Source organism: Oncorhynchus keta, chromosome 26 (genome assembly GCF_023373465.1).
Source record: "Oncorhynchus keta strain PuntledgeMale-10-30-2019 chromosome 26, Oket_V2, whole genome shotgun sequence".
Taxonomy (NCBI): Eukaryota; Metazoa; Chordata; class Actinopteri; order Salmoniformes; family Salmonidae; genus Oncorhynchus; species Oncorhynchus keta.
In genome coordinates, this window is record NC_068446.1 from 29,256,375 (window position 1) to 29,279,167 (window position 22,793).

Sequence of the window (22,793 nt, forward strand, 5' to 3'; positions counted from 1 at the left end):
CACTGCTCCACAACCGCCATAAAAAAGCCAGACTACGATTTGCAACTGCACATGGGGACAAAGATCAGACTTTTTGGAGAAATGTCCTGTGGTCTGATGAAACAAAAATAGAACTGTTTGGCTGTAATGACCATCGTTATGTTTGGAGGAAAAAGGGGGAGGCTTGCAAGCCAAAGAACACCATCCCAACTGTGAAGAACGGGGGTGGCAGCATGTTGTGGGGGTGCTTTGCTGCAGGAGGGACTGGTGCACTTCACAAAATAGATGGCATCATGAGGATGTGAAATGATGTGGATATATTGAAGCAACATCTCAAGACATCAGTCAGGAAGTTACAGCAAATGGGTCTTCCAAATGGACAATGACCCCCAAGCATACTTCCAAAGTTGTGGCAAAATGGCTTAAGGACGACAAAGTCACAATATTGGAGTGGCCATCACAAAGCCCTGTAAATGGCTGCGTCCAGGTCAGATGAGAGATTATTCAGGATGTTATTTTTCTATCAGCGTGTCCTCTCTGCCCTACCCTGGCACTACCAGCCAGCTCTGTTCTCCTCTTTCTGCTGAGCCTTCATCTTCTCCAGAGAGAGAGAGAGAGCTGACTAGCCCAAATAGGACAGCACAGAGAGAGAGAGAGCTGACTAGCCCAAATAGGACAGCACAGAGAGGGAGAGAGCTGACTAGCCCAAATAGGACAGCACAGAGAGGGAGAGAGCTGACTAGCCCAAATAGGACAGCACAGAGAGGGAGAGAGCTGACTAGCCCAAATAGGACAGCACAGAGAGGGAGAGAGCTGACTAGCCCAAATAGGACAGCACAGAGAGGGAGAGAGCTGACTAGCCCAAATAGGACAGCACAGAGAGGGAGAGAGCTGACTAGTCCAAATAGGACAGCACAGAGAGGGAGAGAGCTGACAAGCCCAAATAGGACAGCACAGAGAGGGAGAGAGCTGACTAGCCCAAATAGGACAGCACAGAGAGGGAGAGAGCTGACTAGTCCAAATAGGACAGCACAGAGAGGGAGAGAGCTGACTAGCCCAAATAGGACAGCACAGAGAGGGAGAGAGCTGACTAGTCCAAATAGGACAGCATAGAGAGGGAGAGAGCTGACTAGGCCAAATAGGACAGCACAGAGAGGGAGAGAGCTGACTGAAACAAATGGATAGACTGTGAGAAGACAGTACTAGGCTGGGGTGTGAAATAAGAAGGGCACAGAAAGCGGGAGGTGGTGTGTGTGTGTGTGAGAGAGAGAGAGAGAGAGTGCGTGCCAGGTTGAGACTGTAGACTGAGTATGTAGGTCCCTGAGAGCATTAACAGCAGTGCAGGAAGAGGGGAGGGTGTTTTGGCTGAGAGAGCAAAGCACTGCATATGGAGAACTACATTGCTGTGAGACTAGAGGGCTAGAGCAGTGAACTTCTGTTTGTACAGGGATGTATAGACTTCATGTTTATGTAGCATCATCATGACTCTCCTATCATACATTTCTTCTGTTCTGGATTGTGCAAGTGGGTTATTGGTTGTCTGTGTATTTATACTGTGTATTTATGCTTTGTCATTTAGTGCTAAGTTGGTGTGCAACTCCGACTGTGTGTTTGAGGCTTGTGGGTAGTTGAGTAGTGTATGTTTGTGTGTGTCAGTATTTTGGTCAGACAGTGGACAGCTCTATGGATCGTCAGCTCTGAGCCTGATGAAGCGTTATTTCTGTCCTTGTTTCATCTTACTGGTGGTAGGTATCCCTCTCTGTTTGACCTGAGCTGTCTTTTCATTGTTCTTTCTCTCAAAGGGTTACTTTCTCTGTAAAAAACAGTTGAAAGTGATTTTGTGCACTGTGTGTAATGTTACAATAAAAGCAAACAGATGGTACTGTGTGTCCGTGTTCATTTCACTTCGATGAGATACGCAGTATTAGATTTAGTAGTGTCTCATCTAGACCGACTGTATGGTTAGTCATCACTCAGACCTTTGTACAGTGTGTAATCAGATAGGGGGTCAGGGTCTACTCTGTATAGTACAGCATGTACAGTCATTTGATTAGCTCTGATCAGCCCCAGGTTGTGACCGGATTATGATCCGTCTGTCCCTGTCCCATCAGAGCCAGGACTGGAGTAAGAGTGATGAGAGACTACTGCAGGCTGTAGGGCAGAACCAACCTGACAAAGTAGCTGCTCTGATCGTGAAGAAGGGACTCTTCCCCACCAAACTGGATGCAGAGGGGAAGTCAGCGTAAGTACCAAACACTTAGGGCCTGTTTCCCTGACACAGGTTAAGCCTAGTCTTGGACTAAGAACTACTTTCAATGGAGAATTGTTATTGAACTTGCTTGTTAGTCTTGGACTAGGTTTAAATGTGTCCACGAAACGTCCCTTTATGTTCAAACCGTCAGTGAGAGAGGGTAAAGAGTTTAAATATTTTCTACTTTCTTTGTTGTCATTATTAATGTTGATGATCTTCTTGTTGGTTATATTCATAACCAGTGTTATTCTCTTCCTGGTAGGTTCCCCCTCTGTGCGTCTCAGGGTCATCTGGACTGTCTGGAGGTCATCCTGGCTCACGGGCCAGACATTAACGTGACAGATGGCCCAGGTGAGATGACAGTCTCATTCAGTGAACATGTTTAGTGTCACTGATCACCAAGGTAATGCTTTGTGGCTACAATTGGTCAGAACATAATATTCAAAGTTTATTATCTCAATTATAACATGCTCTCTCACAATTTGTTTTTGTTAACTCATTCATTCCCTCTCTCGCTTGGTGATGGCCTTATCAACTTCAAGGCTTCAGTGCCATTCACCTAGCAGCCAAGAACGGCCAGCCTGAGTGCCTGAAGAGACTAATACAGGTACAGCAGACAGACATAGTTAACATTACTATGATACATGGAAAATAAGGTATGCAGTTATCATACATTTTTGGTGAATACATCTCATACTCCCACAGGAGAAACCACAGACAGCTTTGGTCAGAAAGCGTTGCATCACACAGGTATGCAATGCCCTAGCTATAATGCAATTGATTACAGGACCATCTGTGTAACACTGTAAACAACCCAACCTTTTAATACATTCCATTTGTCTAGCTATGGTGTCTAGCTATGGTGTCTAGCTATTGTGTCTAGCTATGGTTTCTAGCTATGGTGTCTAGCTATATTCCTTCAGCTGTGAGTGGCTGCTTGTCCTGCACCGAGACTCTGTGGGACTTTAAGGCCAGTCTGGATGCCCAGGATGGGGTAAGTGGCGTAGGCTTCAGACTGCCTCTGTACAGCAACAATCACCAAGCCAGGTCCTGGAGAACTACAGGATGTGCAGGGTTTTGTTACAGCCAAGCACTAAAATGAGATTCAATCAACCATGTTAAGCCATTGTGGTTTCGTCTATCTCAGGATGGGGTGAGCCCGCTGATCCTAGGAGCCTAGATGAGCAGAGTGGAGCTGTGTGTTTTCCTGTTGGACAGAGGGGCCAACCCCAACATACAGGACAACCGGTGCAGATAATTCAACATTAGAGTGACTTATGCAAGACAAACTGTGAACACAACTGAAAGGTCAAGTTCAGTTTGTTTTTGTAAAGACATGTTAGGTGTCCAGACAATGTTTTTGCGATTTCACTTGGTTTTAGAAACTTACCCCACCGGCAATATACTTCCTCATGCTCCTTCTGCTGTTGCAGGGGCAGAGAAACATGAACAAAGGCTCCATAAACCCAATACATTTCCGTAGTCGAATGTGAACAGGTTTTCTCGTTCCCATTGTGGTGGTACGGGAAAAGAGAAAGAACGTACACGGAAATGTATCGCTCGAGTCCAACAAAATGGAATATACTGTTGCGGATAAAGTTTGGAATGACAAAATGTCATATGTACAACATCTAAAGACCTGTGTCACTATACTGAGAGCGTTGCCATTTCTAAAAGGATGTATTTGGGTGTTTTTGGAGCCTATGTTCAGGTTTGATCTCTGCCCCTGAAACTGTAGAACGAGCATGAGGAAGTCTATCACTGCTGGGGTAAGTTTCTCGAAACCAAATGAAATTGCAAAAAAGGGTCTGGACACATTCCATTTGCATCAAACATAGAGATTTGGTGAAAAAAAGTATGTCCTGGTTTTTGTGGTGTAGGTCAGCCCTGATGCTGGCCTGTGAGAGTGACAGTGCAGAGACAGTGGAGGTGTTGCTAAGGGGGGGGGGGCTAACCCACCGATGGCCGACGCCTTCGGACACGACGCAGCCCACTACGGCATAACCGCCGGCAACCAGCGCATCGCACAGCTTCTGCAGAACTGTCTTCCAGGTAACCCACGGTAACATCTTGGTGTCTCACCTGCTGACTGAAGCAGGGTTGGGCTCAATTCCTTTTAAATTTGGATTTTTGTTGAATTGGAACTTCAATCCATTTCTTGACTGAACTGACTTGAAATTAAATTGAGCAAAACCTTGCTCTGCTACCCTTTAGGCCCAGTCTGGGGCTCCATTCTGGGCCCTGGTAGAATGGTGGATATAATTATAATTGCTAGAACAGACCACATTCCCTGCTGGTTATACCAGGGGCCATATTTGGTGTACAATTTTAAATGTTCAATTAAGCATTAGCATTGGCAACTACTACAACACTTTGTATGCTATTTAATGTACTGTACCAGAATCCATGGATCATAATCCTTTCTACCAGTGGTAATTCTATGGCCTAGTCTATGGCCCTACTCTGGTCCCCCAGGAAATGGCTGTAATGTGAGGAAGTGAATGAAGTAAAGGGGACAGCTGGGGGTAATTGTAAAAGCCTGAAACAGAGAGGCTTGCTGCACTTTTATCTTCAAACAAAGGCTTGGTGATTTACAAAAAACAGATGTGTGCTTCGTTTGAAATGGAGATGAATGGAAGCAGAGCAGTTCCTGAAATGTCTCTGATGTATCTGTGATATATGAGGACTCTTGTGTCTTACAGCTTACAGTAGGGCTGTGTGGTGTTTTACTGAGTGCTACGTTATACAAGAGGATTTTTATGGGCCGGTATGCTTCTTAGCTAGAACTACAGTGTGTATGTGCGTGTGTGTGCATGTATTGAATCTCAATGGACCAGAGGTTAAAAAGATTTGCCTTTTGTCTCCCCCAATGCATACATAGCCACTGAGGACAATGGCGAGGAGGTACCTGACGACTCAGCTTTTCATTTTCACTCACTACACATTCAGTACATGTGAAAACATAACACAAATATTTCTAGATTGTACGTAATAGAATTTACAACATAAGAAGGAACACCAACTTATTATCCCATTTTCAATCTACAACAACATCTTTTGAACAACAACAGCTGAAGTAACATCACACATTAAAAGCTAATTTCACAACGTTTTGGGCTACAGTACTGCCTGGCTTTGCTTTTGTCCTTGCTGCTATTTCTGTCCTGTTCCCCTGTTCCTTCTGCTTGTCTGTGTCTCCAGAGGCAGCCCCCACCTCCCCCTCCTCTGCCAGGGAGGACCACCCCCTGCAAGAGGAAAGCCCCTCCTCCACCTCGCTCCCCTCCCCAGGTACGAGGCCAACTCCAGAGATAGATAAAATACTTTATATATGATTCTTACTAACTCTAACTTATGCTAGGCTGTGATGATCATAATCATACTAACTTTAATAACAATGTTCCGGGACTCTCTACCCCTGCCTCTCCCTCAGCTCAGTCTCTAGAGACACGGCGCTCTAATCAGGCCAACCTTGTGAGTTACTTCCCCTGCCACGGCATACTGTATGCATAGCACCTAAATATACAGGAGATAAAATGGGCTTATATTTATGGTATACAACACAACTCAATTCAAAGGATTCATCTTTAGATATCAATTTTGAAGAGCACTATTCATGACTAAAGTAACAGACAATACATAGTGAATCACTATCTACTGCATTACATTTGAGACTGCTAATGAGTATGGTGCTGCTGTTTGAATGTGATACCACTGATATGCATTTCCTTGTGTGTGTCTGTGAGACGGAGAATGAGGTTTTTGAGGAGATCCGAAGGCTGTGTCTGGAAAGGGGGCGTCTGCTCCAGAAGATTAAAGGTCTGGAGCAGCAGCAGAACAGCGCACCCACTGCCTTGAAGGAGGTACTGCATGCACGGTTCATTTCCCAGCCTGAGATCAAGCTCAAAACCCCATTCCTTGGAAACTTCTCATATATCTGAAAGGATGTTAGAAATCTGGTAATAGCTGTGCACTCACTGTCTCCCTGTGCTAGCTGACCCAGCTGAGAGAGTGTCTGGAACAGGCGGAGGCAGAGCGGGACAGGCTACAGACTGAGCTGGGGGAGCTGAAGGCAGGTCAGGTGATCGGAGCCAGTGACTCAGATGATGACATACTGGACTTCCTATGTGTGTGTGGGGGGAGAGAGGGAATGCTGCTGGCAAATTGTTACAGATGCCGTATCTTAATTTTTGTCCCAGTTTCTTACAGCAGAAAAAATAATCCTGCAGCAACAGGAAATGTGAATTATTACGTATGTGGATTATAATGAATGGACATTGTTTGTAGGGCTTAATACATTCTCTGTTTGTGCAAATCGTGTCTGAAATAAGGAGGAAATTACAAACTTTGGAAGCCTTTTTAAACCCCAAATACACTACAAGCTTGCATTTCCTGCAACAACAGGATGATCAGATTAAGATACGGCATTTGTATATTTGTTAAATGGACCAAATGTTGGATGGATGTATGGACTAGGTTGTAGAACCCTAATGAGTCATACATCATAACTAGATGAATTTCACTCAAATTCTACTGCCATGGTAATGGCTGATGTTTTGCAATATGTTTGACAAAATATGACATTGATTTACCCCGTATATCTTGAAGGTGTTGAGAAGCTGCTCTCCAGGCGGTCCAGAGAGTCTCCCTCTGCTCTGGATGAGGAGGAGGCAAACTTCCCGAACTCCACCTCTCCTTGTCCTGCAGACCCAGACACTGTGGCTGAGCTATGCAGACAGGTGGATGAGCTGACCTCACAGAACCAGGAGCTGGTCCTCAAAGTGCATGTAAGAACACACACACACACACACACACATACACGCCATCAGCTGATTCATTGATAAAATGGGGTTATCAAAAGGTCATCCAGACCAGAGAAGTCCCAGTCAGCAGATGATGATGGACTGGTTCAAGGATGGCTGAACAGCGTCAGATTGGACCGTTTGTCATATCACCACTTTATAGGTCTATGATGAAGCAGTACCTTGGTATAAATAGAATAATAGCATCACACAGAGACTTGGTGCAGGCTTTCTTCACTAACTGGGTCATGGTCTGTACAAGTAGACAGAATTAGGACAAAGTGTTACAGCCAATGTGTAGTGAAAAGTATAGTGAACTAAAATATGAAGACAACATGCAACAATTTCAACGATTTTACTTAGCTACTTAGCTTAGCTTTTACTTAGCTACATATAAGGAAATAAGTCAATTCAAATAAATTAATTAGGCCCTAATCTATGAATTTCACATAACTGAGCAGGGGCGCAGCCATTGGCCCACCCACTTGGGAGTCGGGCCCGCCCACTGGCGAGCCAGGCCCAGCCAATCAGATTGAGTTTTTCCCTACAAAAAAGCTTGATTACGGACAGAAATACTCCTCAGTTTCATCAGCTGTCTGGGTGGCTGGTCTGACGATCCCGCAGGTGAAGAAGCCGGATGTGGAGGTCCTGGGCTAGTGTGGTTAAACGTGGTCTGCCGTTGTGAGGCCCGTTGGACGTACTGCCAAATTGGAGGCGGTTTATAGTAGAGCAACAGCTCTGGTGGACGTTCCTGCAGTCAGCATGCCAATTGCACATTCCCTCAAGAATTGAGACATCTGTGGTGTTGTGCTGTGTGACAAAATGGCACATTTTAGATTGGCCTTTTATTGTCCCCAGCACAAGGTGCACCTGTGTAATGAGCTGTTTAATCCGCTTCTAGATATGCCACACCTGTCAGGTGGATGGATTATCTTGGTAAAGGAGAAATGCTCACTGACAGGGATGTAAACAAATTTGTCCACAAAATTTGAGAGAAATAAGCTTTTTGTGTATATGGAACATCTTTTATTTTAGCTCATGAAACATGGGACCAACATTTTACATGTTGCGTTTATATTTTTATTCAGTGTATTTAAACCCTGGCTTGCTGATGCTATTTATTGGCCATTGAGAGGCTTTGAACCCACTGGTCGCCCATATTGACACTCCCCAGTACGTAACAGTCCTCCATAGGCATGAATGGAATTCTACAGTATTTCAATTAAATGTTTAAAGGTCAAAATTACATTTGTTTTTTTGTTGTAGTGGGGACAGTAACATTAGTTATCTCTAAAAATTATACTTTCAGGGAACTGTTTTAATATATTTTGTATTTTTTTATTTGTATTAAGGTGTCTGTAATAGAATAAGCATGGCAAAAACTAATGTAGATATTAACACATGCATTTCTATAGCTTCCTATTTTCTACAATGGTGAGGGCTTGCCAAGATGGAGGCACAGTGGCTTCAACACAACGCCTCCTATCAACCATCTAGTGTACTGTATATATAAATCATTGGTTATAACCAGGCTACCATTGGAAGGTTTGTCTGGGACTGTGTGTGAGGGGCAGCAAGGATGGTGGTACAGCACAAAAGCTAACTATGAAGCTGTCATGAAGGAAGAGGAGAGGAAGCAGTTCTGTGAATGTTGAATTGTGACATAAAAATAGGATGCTTGACTTATGAGACACATCACAACTGTTAGCGAAGAAAGAAAACCCTTATTGATTATTTCTGTACTGTGATTTTGTGTGGTTTGCAGATGCTGGAGATGTTTGAGAAGGATGACCCTGACATTCAGACAACCAGCCCAGACTTTGTCCCCACGGCCCTGTATGACTGACTCAGGAGGGAGTTTGAAGCTCTACAGGAGCGCTACTCCCAGGCCCAGGCTAATCTGAAAACAAGACTCCTTAAATTCTATCAGCATATCGATTGTGCTACCAGGGCTGGTAAAAACCTGGATCATTGTTATTCTAACTTCCGCGACGCATATAAGGCCCTCCCCCACCCTCCTTTTGGAAAAGCTGACCACGACTCCATTTTGTTGCTCCCAGCCTATAGACAGAGACTAAAACAGGAAGCTCCCACGCTCAGGTCTGTTCAACGCTGGTCCGACCAATCTGATTCCACGCTTCAAGCTATCACGTGGATTGGGATATGTTCCGCATTGCGTCAAACAACAACATTGATGAATACACTGATTCGGTGAGCGAGTTTATTAGCAAGTGCATCGGCGATGTCTTACCCACAGCAACTATTAAAACATTCCCAAACCAGAAACCGTGGATTGATGGCAGCATTCGCGCTAAACTGAAAGCGCGAACCACTGCTTTTAGCCAGGGCAAGGTGACCGGAAACATGACCGAATACAAACAGTGTAGCTATTCCCTCCGCAAGGCAATCAAACAAGCTAAGCTTCAGTATAGAGACAAAGTAGAGTCGCAATTCAACGGCTCAGACACAAGAGGTATGTGGCAGGGTCTACAGTCAATTACAAAAAGAAAACCAGCACCGTCGCGGACCAGGATGTCTTGCTCCCAGACAGACTAAACAACTTCTTTGCTCGCTTTGAGGACAATACAGTGCCACTGACACGGCCCGCTACCAAAACCTGAGGACTCTCCTTCACTGCAGCCAACGTAAGTAAAACATTTAAACGTGTTAACCCTCGCAAGGCTGCAGGCCCAGACGGCATCCCCAGCCGCGTCCTCAGAGCATGCACAGACCAGCTGGCTGGTGTGTTTACGGACATATTCAATCAATCCTTATCCCAGTCTGCTGTTGCCACATGCTTCATTGTTCCTGTTCCCAAGAAAGCTAAGGTAACTGAGCTAAACGACTACCGCCCCGTAGCACTCACTTCCGTCATCATGAAGTGCTTTGAGAGACTAGTCAAGGATCACCTGCACCCTACCTGACACACTAGACCCACTCCAATTTGCTTACCGCCCAAATAGGTCAACAGACGAAGCAATCGCAACCACACTGCGCACTGCCCTAACCCATCTGGACAAGAGGAATACCTATGTGAGAATGCTGTTCATCGACTACAGCTCAGCATTTAACACCATAGTACCCTCCAAACTCGTCATCAAGCTCCCTGGACCCTGGGTCTCGACCACGCCCTGTACAACTGGGTACTAGACTTCCTGACGGGCCGCCCCCAGGTGGTGAGGGTAGGTAACAACATCTCCACCCCGCTGATCCTCAACACTGGGGCCCCACAAGGATGCGTTCTGAGCCCTTTCCTGTACTCCATGATCACCCACGACTGCGTGACCATGCACGCCTCCAACTCAATCATCAAGTTTGCAGACTACACAACAGTGGTAGGCTTGATTACCAACAACGACGAGACGGCCTACAGGGAGAAGGTAAGGACCTTCGGAGTGTGGTGTCAGGAAAATAACCTCACACTCAGTCAACAAAACAAAGGAGATGATCGTGGACTTCAGGAAACAGCAGAGGGAGCACCCCCCTATCCACATCGACGGGAAAGTAGTGAAGAGGGTAGTAAGTTTTAAGTTCCTCTGCGTACACATCATGGACATACTGAATTGGTCCACCCACACAGACAGCGTGGTGAAGAAGGCGCAGCAGCATCTCAGGAGGCTGAAGATAATTGACTTGTCACCAAAAGCACTCACAAACTTTTACAGATGCACAATCGAGAGCATTCTGTCAGGTTGTATCGCCGCCTGGTACGGCAACTGCTCCGCCCACAACCGTAAGGCTCTGCACAACGCATCACTGGTGGCAAACTACCTGCCCTCCAGGACACCTACACCACCCGATGTCACAGGAAGGCCATAAAGATCATCAAGGACAACAACCACTCAAGCCACTGCCTGTTCACCCCGCTATCTATCATCCAGAAGGCGAGGTCACTGCAGGTGCATCAAAGCAGGGATCGAGAGACTGAAAAACAGCTTCTATCTCAAGGCCATCAGACTGTTAAACAGCCACCACTAACATTGAGTGGCTGCTGCCAACATACTGACTCAACTCCAGCCACTTTAATAATGGAAAAAGTTATGTAGAAATGTATCACTAGCCACTTTAAACAATGCCACTTAATATAATGTTTACATACCCTACATTACTCATCTCATATGTATATAATGTACTCTATACCATCTACTGCATCTTGCCATCTTTATGTAATACATGTATCACTAGCCACTTTAAACTATGCCACTTTTATATGTTTACATACCCTACATTACTCATCTCATATGTATATACTGTACTCTATACCATCTACTGCATCTTGCCTATGCCGTTCTGTACCATCACTCATTCAAATATTTTTATGTACATATTCTTCATCCCTTTACACTTATGTGTGTATAAGGTAGTTGTTGTGAAATTGTTAGGTTAGATTACTCGTTGGTTATTACTGCATTGTCGGGAACTAGAAGCACAAGCATTTCGCTACACTGTCATTAACATCTGCTAACCATGTGTATGTGACAAATCAAATTTGATTTGATTTTATTGTAATTGAAGATTCTAACACAATATGCCAACTATAGGTAAGCCTCTCACTTCACTTCAGTTCTGATGTTTATTTTTTTTCACCTCCAGGTGTGAGGAGACTGTGGAGGGAGGAGGAGAGGGAGAGACAGGGGCAGAGGAGAAGGAGGGGACAGAGGGGAAGGGGGAGGAGGTGACTGAGGATGAGAGCAGTGATGAGATGAGGGAGAGGCTGTGTGGCAAGGAGGAGAAGCTGGCCCACTCCCAGTCTGAGCTGGAGGAGCTGAGAGAACAGGTGCACCTGGGGGTATATTCTGGGGAACAGGCAGAGGGAATGGGGGTGAGAGAGACCCCCCCAGGGGCAGCGGCGAGGTGGTGATCCTGGAGACTCAGCAGCTGAGAGAGAGGGTGAGGGAGCTGGAGGAGGCGCTGAAAGAGAGAGGGGGACAAGGAGAGGGACAGAGGGAAGAAGCGGGCCTGAGGGAGGTAGAGGGGGGAAGTGGGCCTGAGGGAGGTAGAGGGAGGAAGTGGGCCTGAGGGAGGTAGAGGGAGAGGGACAGAGGGAGGAAGCGGGCCTGAGGGAGGTAGAGGGGGAGGGACAGAGGGAGGAAGCAGGCCTGAGGGAGGGGAGGGACAGAGGGAGGAAGCGGGCCTGAGGGAGGTAGAGGGGGAGGGACACTGAGGTCTGCGCTTGCGTTGTCGTTCTTTTAACTCAACGCTAGAGCAGTCTCTCCCATTTTAGTTCTTGGTCTTTCTCCTTTCTCCCCTTAGCCCAGCCTCAACTATGGGAGGGAGAGCGCAGAGGACAATGACACAGTCAAACAGCTGGGAAAGAAAGTTGAGGAACTACAGGCGGCCCTGGAAAAGAAAGGGACAGAAACAGAGTTTGAAAAGGAGGACAGAGGAGGGGAGAGTGAGAGGGTGAGGAGCCTCAGGGAGAGGGTGAGGAGCCTCAGGGAGAGGGTGAGGAGCCTCAGGGAGAGGGTGAGCGAACTGGAGGCCACCCCGGCGGAGAGCAAAGAGTCAAGGAGAGCTGGGGGAAAGAGAGAGAGAGTGGTAGAGCCAGACGGAGAGGTGTTGCGTAGGCTCCAGGGCCGTGTGGTGGAGCTGGAGGGGAAGCTGAGGGACTGTGTTCCCCATTCGGAGATGGACGAGGTGCAGGTGAACCAGGTCTGCAGTGTGAGCAGCTGGCCAGGGAGAGATCCGAGGCCAGCCTGAGACTGAACGAGGCCCAACTGGATCTGGAGAGTCTACGGCCAACCAGCCCCACACACTGTCAGGGAGATGAGGAAGAGAGGTCGGAAGGGTCAGAGCCCTCCATCACATCAGGTATGTTTTTCCCTGGTGTCAACCTGGTGTCCTGTTACTAATCAGGTTTCCATCAAACCATTTCATGCAGATGAATTACCTGATGCATGAAAAAAGTAATGACCGGGCTGTTGGAAACCGGAAATGCCGGAAGAATTTCATAATTGTCTGCAGACAATTTGTTTGTTCGACATTGTGGGTTCTTTTTATGTCTGTAAAATTGATTATGCAAAAAACATCGGAGGAAAAGCCTTTATGCTTAAATATTGATATAATAATCATCATATCGAAATAAACTTGGAGTCACGCAATGATATGTTGTGACTCAGTTTATTGCAGTTTATTAGGCTACAGATGAAATGACCCCCCAAAATGATCTTGCTTTTATCCATAATAATCTCATCATGTAGACTAGCCTACCAGCTCTGTATCTGCAAGCTGTTGGCTAGAGCACTTGTTTCAATACCAGAGTGTGCACATTTGCCTTTTAAGGTTTTTGTGGAAAAAAACCTTGGTAGAGTTGAAAATGCGATGGAATCCCATTTAACTTTAACCGCAAAAGTTAGTTTCATGTGCACTACTTTATCATGCACAGCCGTTTATCTGCAGCAAGTCAGTATGATGAAAACACATCTCTGGTGGGAAATATGCATGAAATCTGTCGTCAATTGGATGGAAACCTAGCTACTCCGCTATTATACTGTTCTCTGTCACTTATCATAAAATGTTGCTCTCTTTGGGGCATAAGGACAAATTATTTTACTGTAGTTAATTACGGTGGTAAACTGTAAATAACTAGTTTATAACCATTCATTTGCTTTCACTTCCAACTGGGCACACACTGGTTAAATCAACGTTGTTTCCACATTATTTCGAAGAAATTACATTGAACCAATGTGGAATAGATGTTGAATTAACATCTGACCCCAGTGGGTTCTGTCCAATCAGAGCTCTTTCTTAGCTTTGCGTGGTGATACTTCTCACCAATAAGAGCACTCTCTACTTCTGTGATATTTCTTCTCTAATATCAGTGCTCCCTGAGACGGGTGAGAGAGGAACTGGAGGTGGCTAGGCAGGAAGCAGCTCAGGCTCAGGACTGTCTGTGTGCGGAGCATGAGGGTTGGTCTCAGGACACCCTCCACCTGAGACATGCAGTACCCCTGTCCCAACACACAGAGGCGCTGACGGCTCTGTCGGAGCAGCTGGCCCAGACAGCCCAGGAACTGCAGGCGGAGAGGGCTTTGCGATGCCACGCCCAGACAGAGACGGCCAGGCTGGATGCCCAACTACAGGCCACACAACAGGACCTTATACCCTGGAAGGAGCATGACAAAGTTAAGGTTAGCTTCAAATGGTATTCTAGCAAATGGCAAGAATGAGCTGTTAGACTCAAATCATACTACGTTGAGGTCCTAAGTGGATGGACATTAGGCTTTTATTTAAAAATCTACAAATTGTAGATAAAAAATCAAGGGGTTGTGCAATCAATATAATTTGGCACTAATAACCACCCTTCTGTCATCATGTATGACCCACAATCAATTACTGTAGCCTAAAAGTACTAGGAAAGCACCCTCACGTTGTGTTTGTTGTCCCTGCTGTGTGTCAGGCGGAGCTGCAGCGCTCCCTGCAGGCCAGTGAGAACAGTGCGGTGGAGGCCAAGGAGGCTTTGAGTGTGAAGGAGACAGAGCTGAGAGACCTGAGGTCCCAGAAGGCTGTGGAACAGGGCCTGGTGTCCAAGGAGGACCACGAGTCCCAGCGCCTCTCACTGCAGGCCGAGATCAACGCATTCACCGCCCAATTCAACAACCTCACACGCAAACACAAGAAGACTTGCACCGAGGTGTGTGTTGTATTTGTTCCTGTTCACCAAAATACAGAGAATTGTAACAAAGTTCGAGACTGAAACCTTAACTCAAGAGTTAACCACAAGCCACATGTTACTGACTACACATTGGACTGATGTGCACCAGGGCTTCCTTTCTCCTAGCATTAGTTATGTGTGTGTTCTATACAGTATCTCCTTGCCACCTTTCCTTTCATGGCCATCGACATGCTCTCCCTCTTCCACTTGTCTTTCTCTCCTCACTCCTCCCTCTCTCCCCTGACTCCCTCCCAACAGGTGTTCCAGGTGCAGCGTGAGGCTCTGTTTAATAAGAGTGAGTGTCAGGTGGCCGACGCTCAGCCTGCCACGGCGCAGCAACAGCTGGCTGACTTGCAGGCCCAGTCCAGCCACGTCCAGGAGCTCCACAAAGACATCCAGGACTCCCAGGCCCTGGTCAAGGAGAAGGACCGCAAAATCAAAATCAACCCAAAATCAACCCCTAGCCCCTCCCCCTTCGCTTGGCTACCCATCCACATCACTCTGGTCAAACACCACACCACCTAACATTTATTCTACATGAGGAGTCTGGATTTGATCTCCTCCCTGACGACTTTTCAAATGCGAACACATTGAAACCATTCTGATTGGTCCCTAAAAAACGATGGGTTGGGCCAGAGCCTGAACTCACGTGGGAAAGTGTTTTGTAAATATAAATAAGCTTTGATACTCTGATTGGTTACAGACGATCCAATCGCTGATGACTTGTTTTGTACAACGCCCCTCACTTTTACGTCAGCAGAAACAGCTTCTACAGTTGCGGTCACAGACTGAATGTACAGTGCATTCGGAAAGTATTCAGACCCCTTGACTTTTTCCACATTTTGTTACGTTACAGCTTTATTCTAAAATGTATAAAATAATGTTTTCCCCTCATCAATCTACACACAATAACCCATAATGACAAAGCAAAAACAGGTTTTTAGACATTTATGCACATTTATAAAACATAAAAACTGAAACATGACATTTACTTAAGTAGTCAGACCCTTTACTCAGTACTTTGTTAAAGCACCTTTGGCAGTGATTTGAATCTTCTTGGGTATGACGCTACAAGGTTGGTACACCTGTATTTGGGGAGTTGCTCCAATTATTCTCTGCCGATCCTTTCCAGCTCTGTCAGGTTGGATGGGGAGCATCGCTGCACAGCTATTTTCAGGTCTCTAGAGATGTTTGATCGGGTTCAAGTCCAGGCTCTGGCTGGGCCATTCTAGAACATTCAGAGACTTGTCCCGAAGCCACTCCTGTGTTGTCTTGGCTGCCCCAATCTGAGGTCCTGAGCGCTCTGGAACAGATTTTCATCAAGGATCTCTCTGTACTTTACTCCATTCATCTTTTCCTCAATCCTGACTAGTCTCCCAGTCCCTGCTACTGAAAAACATCCCCATAGCATGATGCTGCCACCACCATGCTTCACCGCAGGGAAGGTGCTATGTTTCCTCCAGATGTGATGCTTGTCATTCAGGCCAAAGAGTTCAATCTTGGTTTCATCAGACCAGAGAATCTTATTTCTCATGGTCTGAGAGTCTTTAGGTGTCTTTTGGCAAACTCCAAGCGGGCTGTCATGTGCCTTTTACTGAGGAGTGGCTTCAGTCTGGCCACTCTACCATAAAGGCCTGATTGGGGGAGTGCTGCAGAGATGGCTGTCTTTCTGGAAGTTTCTCCTGTCTCCCCAGAGGAACTCTGGAGCTCTGTCAGAGTGACCATCGGGTTCTTGGTCACCTCCCTGACCAAGGCCCTTCTCCCCCGATGGCTCAGTTTGGCCGGACGGCCAGCTCTAGGAAGAGTCTTGGTGGTTCCAAACTTCTTCCATTTAAGAATGATGGAGGCCACTGTGTTCTTGGGGACCTTCAATGCTGCTCAAATGTTTTGCTACCTTTCCCCAGATCTGTGCCTCAACGAAATTCTGTCTGAGCTCTACGGACAATTCCTTCAACCTCATGGCTTGGCAATTTTGTTTCTGGTGTCCTTTGACAGCTCTTTGGTCTTGGCCATAGTGGAGTTTGGAGTGTGACTGTTTGAGGTTGTGGACAGGTGTCTTTTATACTGATAACAAGTTCAAACAGGTGTCATTAATACAGGTAACGAGTGGAGGACAGAGGAGTCTCTTAAAGAAGAAGTTACAGGTCTGTGAGAGCCAGAAATCTTGCTTGTTTTGTAGGTGACCAAATACTTATTTTCCACCATAATTTGCAAATAAATTCATAAAATCCTACAATGTGATTTTCTGGATTTGTTTTTCTCATTTTGTCTGTCATAGTTGAAGTGTACCTATGATGAAAATTACAGGCCTCTCTCATCTTTTTAAGTGGGAGAACTTGCACAATTGGTGTCTGACTAAATATTTTTTGCCCCACTGTATATATAGAATGTATGATACTGCACAAGTCATTTGGGAGGAAAGATATGAAACACCAAGTATTAAGGCACTGAACTATTTTTATGGGTCTTAATTATCTTTACACTGAGTCATTTGTAGTAATGTAGTCTGCCTTCTGAGAGCACAGGCTCTGACCAGTGTGATATCTTCACACAGTAGGCATGGTAACACACAACTCGGGTAGGTATTCACTGACGAGCTATGACTGTCCCATACAAACACTTTGACAAGCATATGGTTATTATTGAACACAATGATATTCGGAGTTCTACCCATGTATTTTGGCCAACTGTATATTCCCAATGTTGTGTTATGCAGACTTCCTGTGGATATTGATGGGACAGACACATTTTCAAGGTTGGTGTCTGGCTTGTACTGTATCTCTGAAGCATATTTCAATTCATGCAATCAGATATTTAACGCCTTCAGAATTAGGTCCTGAGATTACATATGAATAAATCATGAAGGTGCAGGTGCTACTGCTGCAGATGAACAGTTTATAAAAGTCCATTAAAGCATCCCAATGTCTGAGGAGCAAAGAACTGCATTCTGATAAAACAATTTAGTGATATTTTGCTGCTAGGAGTTTCTCACATATCATATACAATGTTCACATTTGTCCGTTTAAAGACATGGGGAACCCAAATCATTCTGGGACTGCGTATGACATCAGCAGTATGAGACTCAGTATGAGGTGCAACATCATCATGCACTCAAAAATGATGCTTTCCTATGGAACAACTACTGTATGTGACTGTGACCTCACATTCCATCCTTGTGATTGGCTGAGCTGTTCCGAGGCATTGGTTAGCTTAATGATTGTATACTGAGAGTTCAGGTGGAGATGGTGGAAAGTTTGTGGGCACTGTCGGAGGCAGCCAGGTACTGCAGCCATGCCCTTGGGTCCTGGACAGAGGGAGTTGCCTGTGTCCTCCTACCCCTGCGAAAGCTCTGATTCTGGGGATATGACAAAGTGAAGATCTTCCTCCCTGGGGTTATATGGACACACCTCTGACTCCTAGTAAAACAGGCAAAAATGGAAAACTTTCAAAGGATATCATTCAAACACATACTAAAGAACTAGACCAGCAGAACACTAAAATCTAGAACATAAACTTAAATTAAAACACTATTGTATCAATAAACTGCCCACACTGAAACAAAGGTTATCACGAAACAGTAATTCAAATAGAACTAGGCAGTGCTGAGCACAATCACTTTGGGCTGTCATTTCTGTCTCTTACCATTCCAGAACGCTGTCCCCTCTTTCCTCCGGACCACCTGTTTGAGGTGCAGCTCGCTCTCGGCTGCCACGATGGGCAGCTCGTTCTTCAGGTGGTAGCTGATCAGGTGACTGATACTCTCAAACAGCATGTCTTTGGTTCGTACCTGGCAGTGACGAGGAGGAGTGGGCTAACAGATGTTAGTAGGTCACAAAGAGATGAAATGGCTACTTCTTGATGCATGTTAACAGGGATGCTACCACCACCATTTTTTTTGCATTCAACAATGCTCATGCTAGGCTGTAGCTAAGTAAAACAAAATACAAGTATCAGCTTTCTGGAGCAATTGCTAAGAGGGGTGCTACCACTATTATTATTTAGTATGTTTTGTACTAGCACAACAATGCTAATGCTTGACTGTAGCTAAATAAACAAATTCACATTTCAGGTGACTGACACGTCATTTCAGTAAACTATATAAAATGCCTTCGGAAAGTATTCAGACCACTTGACTTTTTCCATATTTTGTTACGTTACAGCCTTATTCTAAAATTGATTAAATCATCTTCATCAATCTACACACATTACCCCATAAAGACAAAGTGAAAACAGGTTGGTAGACATTTTTGCAAATGTATTAAAAATATAAAAAACTGAATTATCTGATTTACATAAGTAGTCTTGAGTCTTCTGTATACTCTCCAGCCCCCTAGACCATAATTTCCCCATCCAATATTGTTTATCACTCAGCGATTATCACTCACCATTCCCTCTGGGTCGACCAGTAGCAGGTGTTTGGGCAGACCGCAGTGCATGCCTGTCAGGACGTACTGGCCTGGGTTGGTGGCACTGTCTCGTACAAGGAAGTCCCCGTCTCGGACCAGCAGTTTCTCAGCGTCCCGGCGGCTCATACGGCCATGGTACCAGGCCTCCCGCCGAAGCTGCTCCTCTGTGGGGGCGACAGGGGCACGACGCCGAGGCGGACTGGGCCACTGGTCCTCCAGCACACACACCCCACCGTTACCACCGGCCTCGTGCATCTTCAGAGCATCCTCAAAGGGTTCTGCAGAGAACCAGGAAGAGTGAGAACACATGCATGGCACACACACGGAACCTGTAACATGAATGACATCATCCATACATGCCAACCCAATTGCCCAGATACTCCCCACATCTTGAATAATAATGGTATCTCTATTGTGTCAGTGGCTGTGTTCAGCAGATGGGTAGATGTTGATGAGACTCACTCATGTCAAATATGTCTTTCTTGGGGCTGTCTGGCCCCCTGGCCCCCCTATGGCCCTCTGCTCCCTGCTCCAGGCCCTCCAGACTCTGGGTGTTCACATACAGGTGCTCTTCATAGTCCCTACTTCCCGGGGGATGGCCGTCTGCCCGCAGGTACCCATCTGATGTCAGACCTGTCAATCACAACTCAGTTTACTAACATACACAATTACCAAAAGTATGTGGACACCCCTTCAGATGAGTGGATTTGGCTATTTCAGCCACAACCGTTGCTGACAGGTGTATAAATCGAGCACACAGCCATGCAATCTTCATAGGCCATTCTACAGCCAATGTTTGTCTTACTGAAGAGCTCAGTGAATTTCAATGTGGCACAGTCATAGGATGCCACCATTCCAACAAGTCAGTTTGTCAAATTTCTGCCCTGCTAGAGCTGCCCCGGTCAACTTTAAGTGCTGTTATTGTGAAGTGGAAACATCAAGCTGCAACAACGGCTCAGCCACGAAGTGATAGGCCACACAAGCTCACAGAACGGAATCACAGAGTGCTGAAGCGCGTAGCGCGTAAACATTGTCTGTCCTTGGTTGCAATATTCACTACAGAATTCCAAACTGCCTCTGGAAGCAACGTCAGCACAAGAACTGTTCGTCAGGAGTTCTTGTGCTGGGGTTTCATTGGCAGCTGCACGGAAGCCTAAGATCAAGCGTCAACAGGAGTGGTGTAAAGGTCACCGCCATTGAACTCTGGAGCAGTGGAAACACGTTCTTTGGAGTGATGAATCACTCTTCACCATCTGGCAGTCCGGCGGACGAATCTGGTTTTAGGGGAAGCCAGGAGAACACTACCTACCCCAATGCATACTGGAAACTGTAAAGTTTGGTGGAGGAGGAATAATGGTCTGGGGCTGTTTTCATGGTTGGGGCAAGGCCCCTTAGTTCCAGTGAAGGGAAATCTTAATGCTACAGCATATGACATTCTAGACAATTCTTTGCTTCCAGCTTTGTGGCAACAGTTTGAGGACGACCCTTTCCTATTTCAGCATGACAATGCCCCCGTGCACAAAACGAGGTCCAAAACTAAATGGTTGGTCGGGATCGGTGTGGAAGAACTTGACTCACCTTCTCAGAGCCCTGACCTCAACCCCATCGAGCATCATTGGGATGAATTGTAACGTCGACTGCGAGACAGGCCTAATCGCCTAACATCAGTGACCAACCTCACTAATGCTCTTGTGGCTGAATGGAAGCAAGTTCCAGCAGCAATGTTCCAAATTCTAGTGGAAAGCCTTCCAAGAAGAGTGGACCAACTCCATATTAATGCCCATGATTTTGGAATGAGATGTTTGACGAGCACATACTTTTGGCCATGTAGTGTATATACTTTGATGAAATTATATGAGAATGAAAATGCATTATTTACCCAACCATTATAATGCCTATGACTTGCAGTATTGTGTTCTGCAGTACCATATCAGGCCACATGGTGTCTCACCTGAGCTGCCGTTGTTCTCAGTGTCCCAGTGAAGCTCGTAGCACAGCTGACCTGAGGGGTAGGACACCGTGTCTCTCCTGGCCGGAGAACCGATCTAAAAACAGATTCCACAAAATCTCATTAGCATTACTAATAGTAGACATGTGCTTCTTTATGACTCTTCAGACCACCTGTTAATAAATAGTTCCTCTCTTGCCTACATAATACACTTCTACAGACACCATATGTTTGAATCCTCAGTATAGACTGTAGCGTATAAGGAAGACTTTTCTCTCACCAATTAGGCAACCCAGAGGCCTGGTTTCTATCTCCTGTGATGTCTATCTCTTGTAACTATGTAGCAGGGTAGCCTGGTGGTTAGAGCGTTGGACTAGTAACTGGAAGGTTGCAAGTTCAAACCCCCGAGCTGACAAGGTACAAATCTGTCATTCTGCCCCTGAACAGACAGTTAACCCACTAGGCTGTCATTGAAAATAAGAATTTGTTCTTAACTGACTTGCCTTGTTAAATAAAGGTAAAATTAAATCTACAGTTATTGAGTTCACTGCTATATACATTATGCAGGCAAGGTCATCAGTCGTGTGTCCACAGATACTAGATCAAAGGGTTTATGTAGGTAATCCTGGAGGCTGGGGAATCACCTGTGCTGCCTTGCTCTGTGGTTGGCTGTGGACGTGGCCCAGCAAGGCCGTACAAGGCCTCAGCCTCGAGTCCACCACTCCTCCAACAGGAGGCTCCTTCCCTGGGATGCTGTTGTAGTAGTCATGCTCTGAGGAGTCCTCGTCATCACCCCACGCCGAGTCCTCTGTCCTGATGTTCCTGAGGTGACACGGTTAGAATAGAGGTAATTGAATTTCCAAATGTGACAAGGAAAAGGGATCAGACACAGCCGATAACATAAAACACTAGGTTTGAATGGTTATATTGTTGGTAGCAGGAGATACATTTGAATCAAGAGCAGAGCAGGTACAGTAGAGTTCTTCTGTCTACCCGGTGACACAGCGAAACACATTACACTTTAAATAACAGTTTTGATTTAATTGGGATCAAAACAGGATGATTGGCTGAAATCTGAGCGCAGCATATCACATTTCTAACACCTGACCGAGAGAAAAAAGGACGAGTTTCATATCGAGTTGAGTGTGTGTCAGTGTAAAATGCAAGTCAACGCTTTAAATAGAACACCATGCTTGCACTGTACCAATGTGTGCTAACCACATAGGATGAATACATTGTGTGTATTTAAGTATTTTTTTGTTGTTGTAGTGGGGACAGTAATATTAGTCATTTAAAAAAAATGACTTTAAAAGGTGCACTATGCAGAAAGTCGCTACGCCATTTCCTGGTTGCTAAAACTCTAATAGTTTGCCTAATTTCAGTTTATGTGACAAAACTAGGAAGTATGGTGTAGAGAATCATTGTACCATCTAAACAGCTGTGAAATATCTTTTTCATAACCCAAAATATTGTATTTTCAGCTGTTTGAAGCTGGTGTACAAAACCAAATTAAAAATCGCAAAAACTAAACATAAGAATGGGAAGTGTAGAAATAGTAAACATAGAACAGATCTACCACTTCTTAGACTTGCTTTCAATGAGAATGACAGATCTCTAACTTACTATGTGAATTTGGTCAGGTCGCCCAAAAATACATATTGTTTTATAGGTTTTTCTATACTTTATTATGTTTAGCTCACATAATCTAATTTAAAAGTATGCACAAAGGCTTCTGTAATAGAATAAACATGGCAAA

General features: G+C 45.4%; 3 protein-coding genes across 11 annotated transcripts in view; 2 read left to right on the forward strand and 1 right to left on the reverse strand.

Moving 5' to 3' along the window:
- Positions 1-2,492: 2,492 nt before the first annotated feature.
- LOC118359211 (ankyrin repeat domain-containing protein 24-like) lies at positions 2,493-11,862 on the forward strand. Of its 7 annotated transcripts, XM_052480518.1 has the most exons (12): positions 2,493-2,633; positions 2,773-2,837; positions 2,936-2,980; positions 3,378-3,538; positions 4,111-4,282; positions 5,112-5,134; positions 5,432-5,518; positions 5,666-5,701; positions 5,974-6,090; positions 6,222-6,354; positions 6,836-7,014; positions 8,795-11,587. In XM_052480518.1, exons 5-12 carry the CDS (start codon positions 4,192-4,194, stop codon positions 8,873-8,875), a joined length of 747 nt encoding a protein of 248 aa, XP_052336478.1. In that variant the 5' UTR covers positions 2,493-2,633; positions 2,773-2,837; positions 2,936-2,980; positions 3,378-3,538; positions 4,111-4,191; the 3' UTR covers positions 8,876-11,587. The 7 variants fall into 7 exon arrangements, 6 of the variants coding, with proteins under 6 accessions (XP_052336478.1, XP_052336477.1, XP_052336476.1 ...); XR_008080204.1 differs by adding an exon at positions 11,623-11,862 and having other exon boundaries at positions 2,936-4,282; positions 8,795-9,674; XM_052480517.1 differs by having other exon boundaries at positions 2,936-3,538.
- Positions 11,732-15,728, forward strand: LOC118359213 (ankyrin repeat domain-containing protein 24-like). Its single transcript, XM_052481108.1, has 5 exons — positions 11,732-11,851; positions 12,597-12,840; positions 13,996-14,159; positions 14,429-14,662; positions 14,942-15,728. The coding sequence occupies exons 1-5, from the start codon at positions 11,732-11,734 to the stop codon at positions 15,206-15,208; spliced, it is 1,029 nt and encodes a 342-aa protein (XP_052337068.1). The 3' UTR covers positions 15,209-15,728.
- A 1,630-nt stretch (positions 15,729-17,358) lies between these two features.
- Positions 17,359-22,793, reverse strand: part of LOC118359214 (SHC-transforming protein 2-like) — a 29,127-nt gene continuing 23,692 nt past the window's right edge. For 2 of the 3 annotated variants that reach the window (XM_035737587.2, XM_035737585.2), the window contains 6 exons: positions 21,682-21,859; positions 21,041-21,134; positions 19,552-19,722; positions 19,069-19,367; positions 18,326-18,494; positions 17,359-18,099 (listed from right to left, as the gene is read on the reverse strand). In XM_035737587.2, coding sequence (XP_035593480.1) covers positions 18,077-18,099; positions 18,326-18,494; positions 19,069-19,367; positions 19,552-19,722; positions 21,041-21,134; positions 21,682-21,859 — 934 coding nt within the window. In that variant the 3' untranslated portion in view covers positions 17,359-18,076. The remainder of the gene's footprint in view (positions 18,100-18,325; positions 18,495-19,068; positions 19,368-19,551; positions 19,723-21,040; positions 21,135-21,681; positions 21,860-22,793) is intronic. The other variant, XM_035737586.2, reaches the window with a different exon arrangement.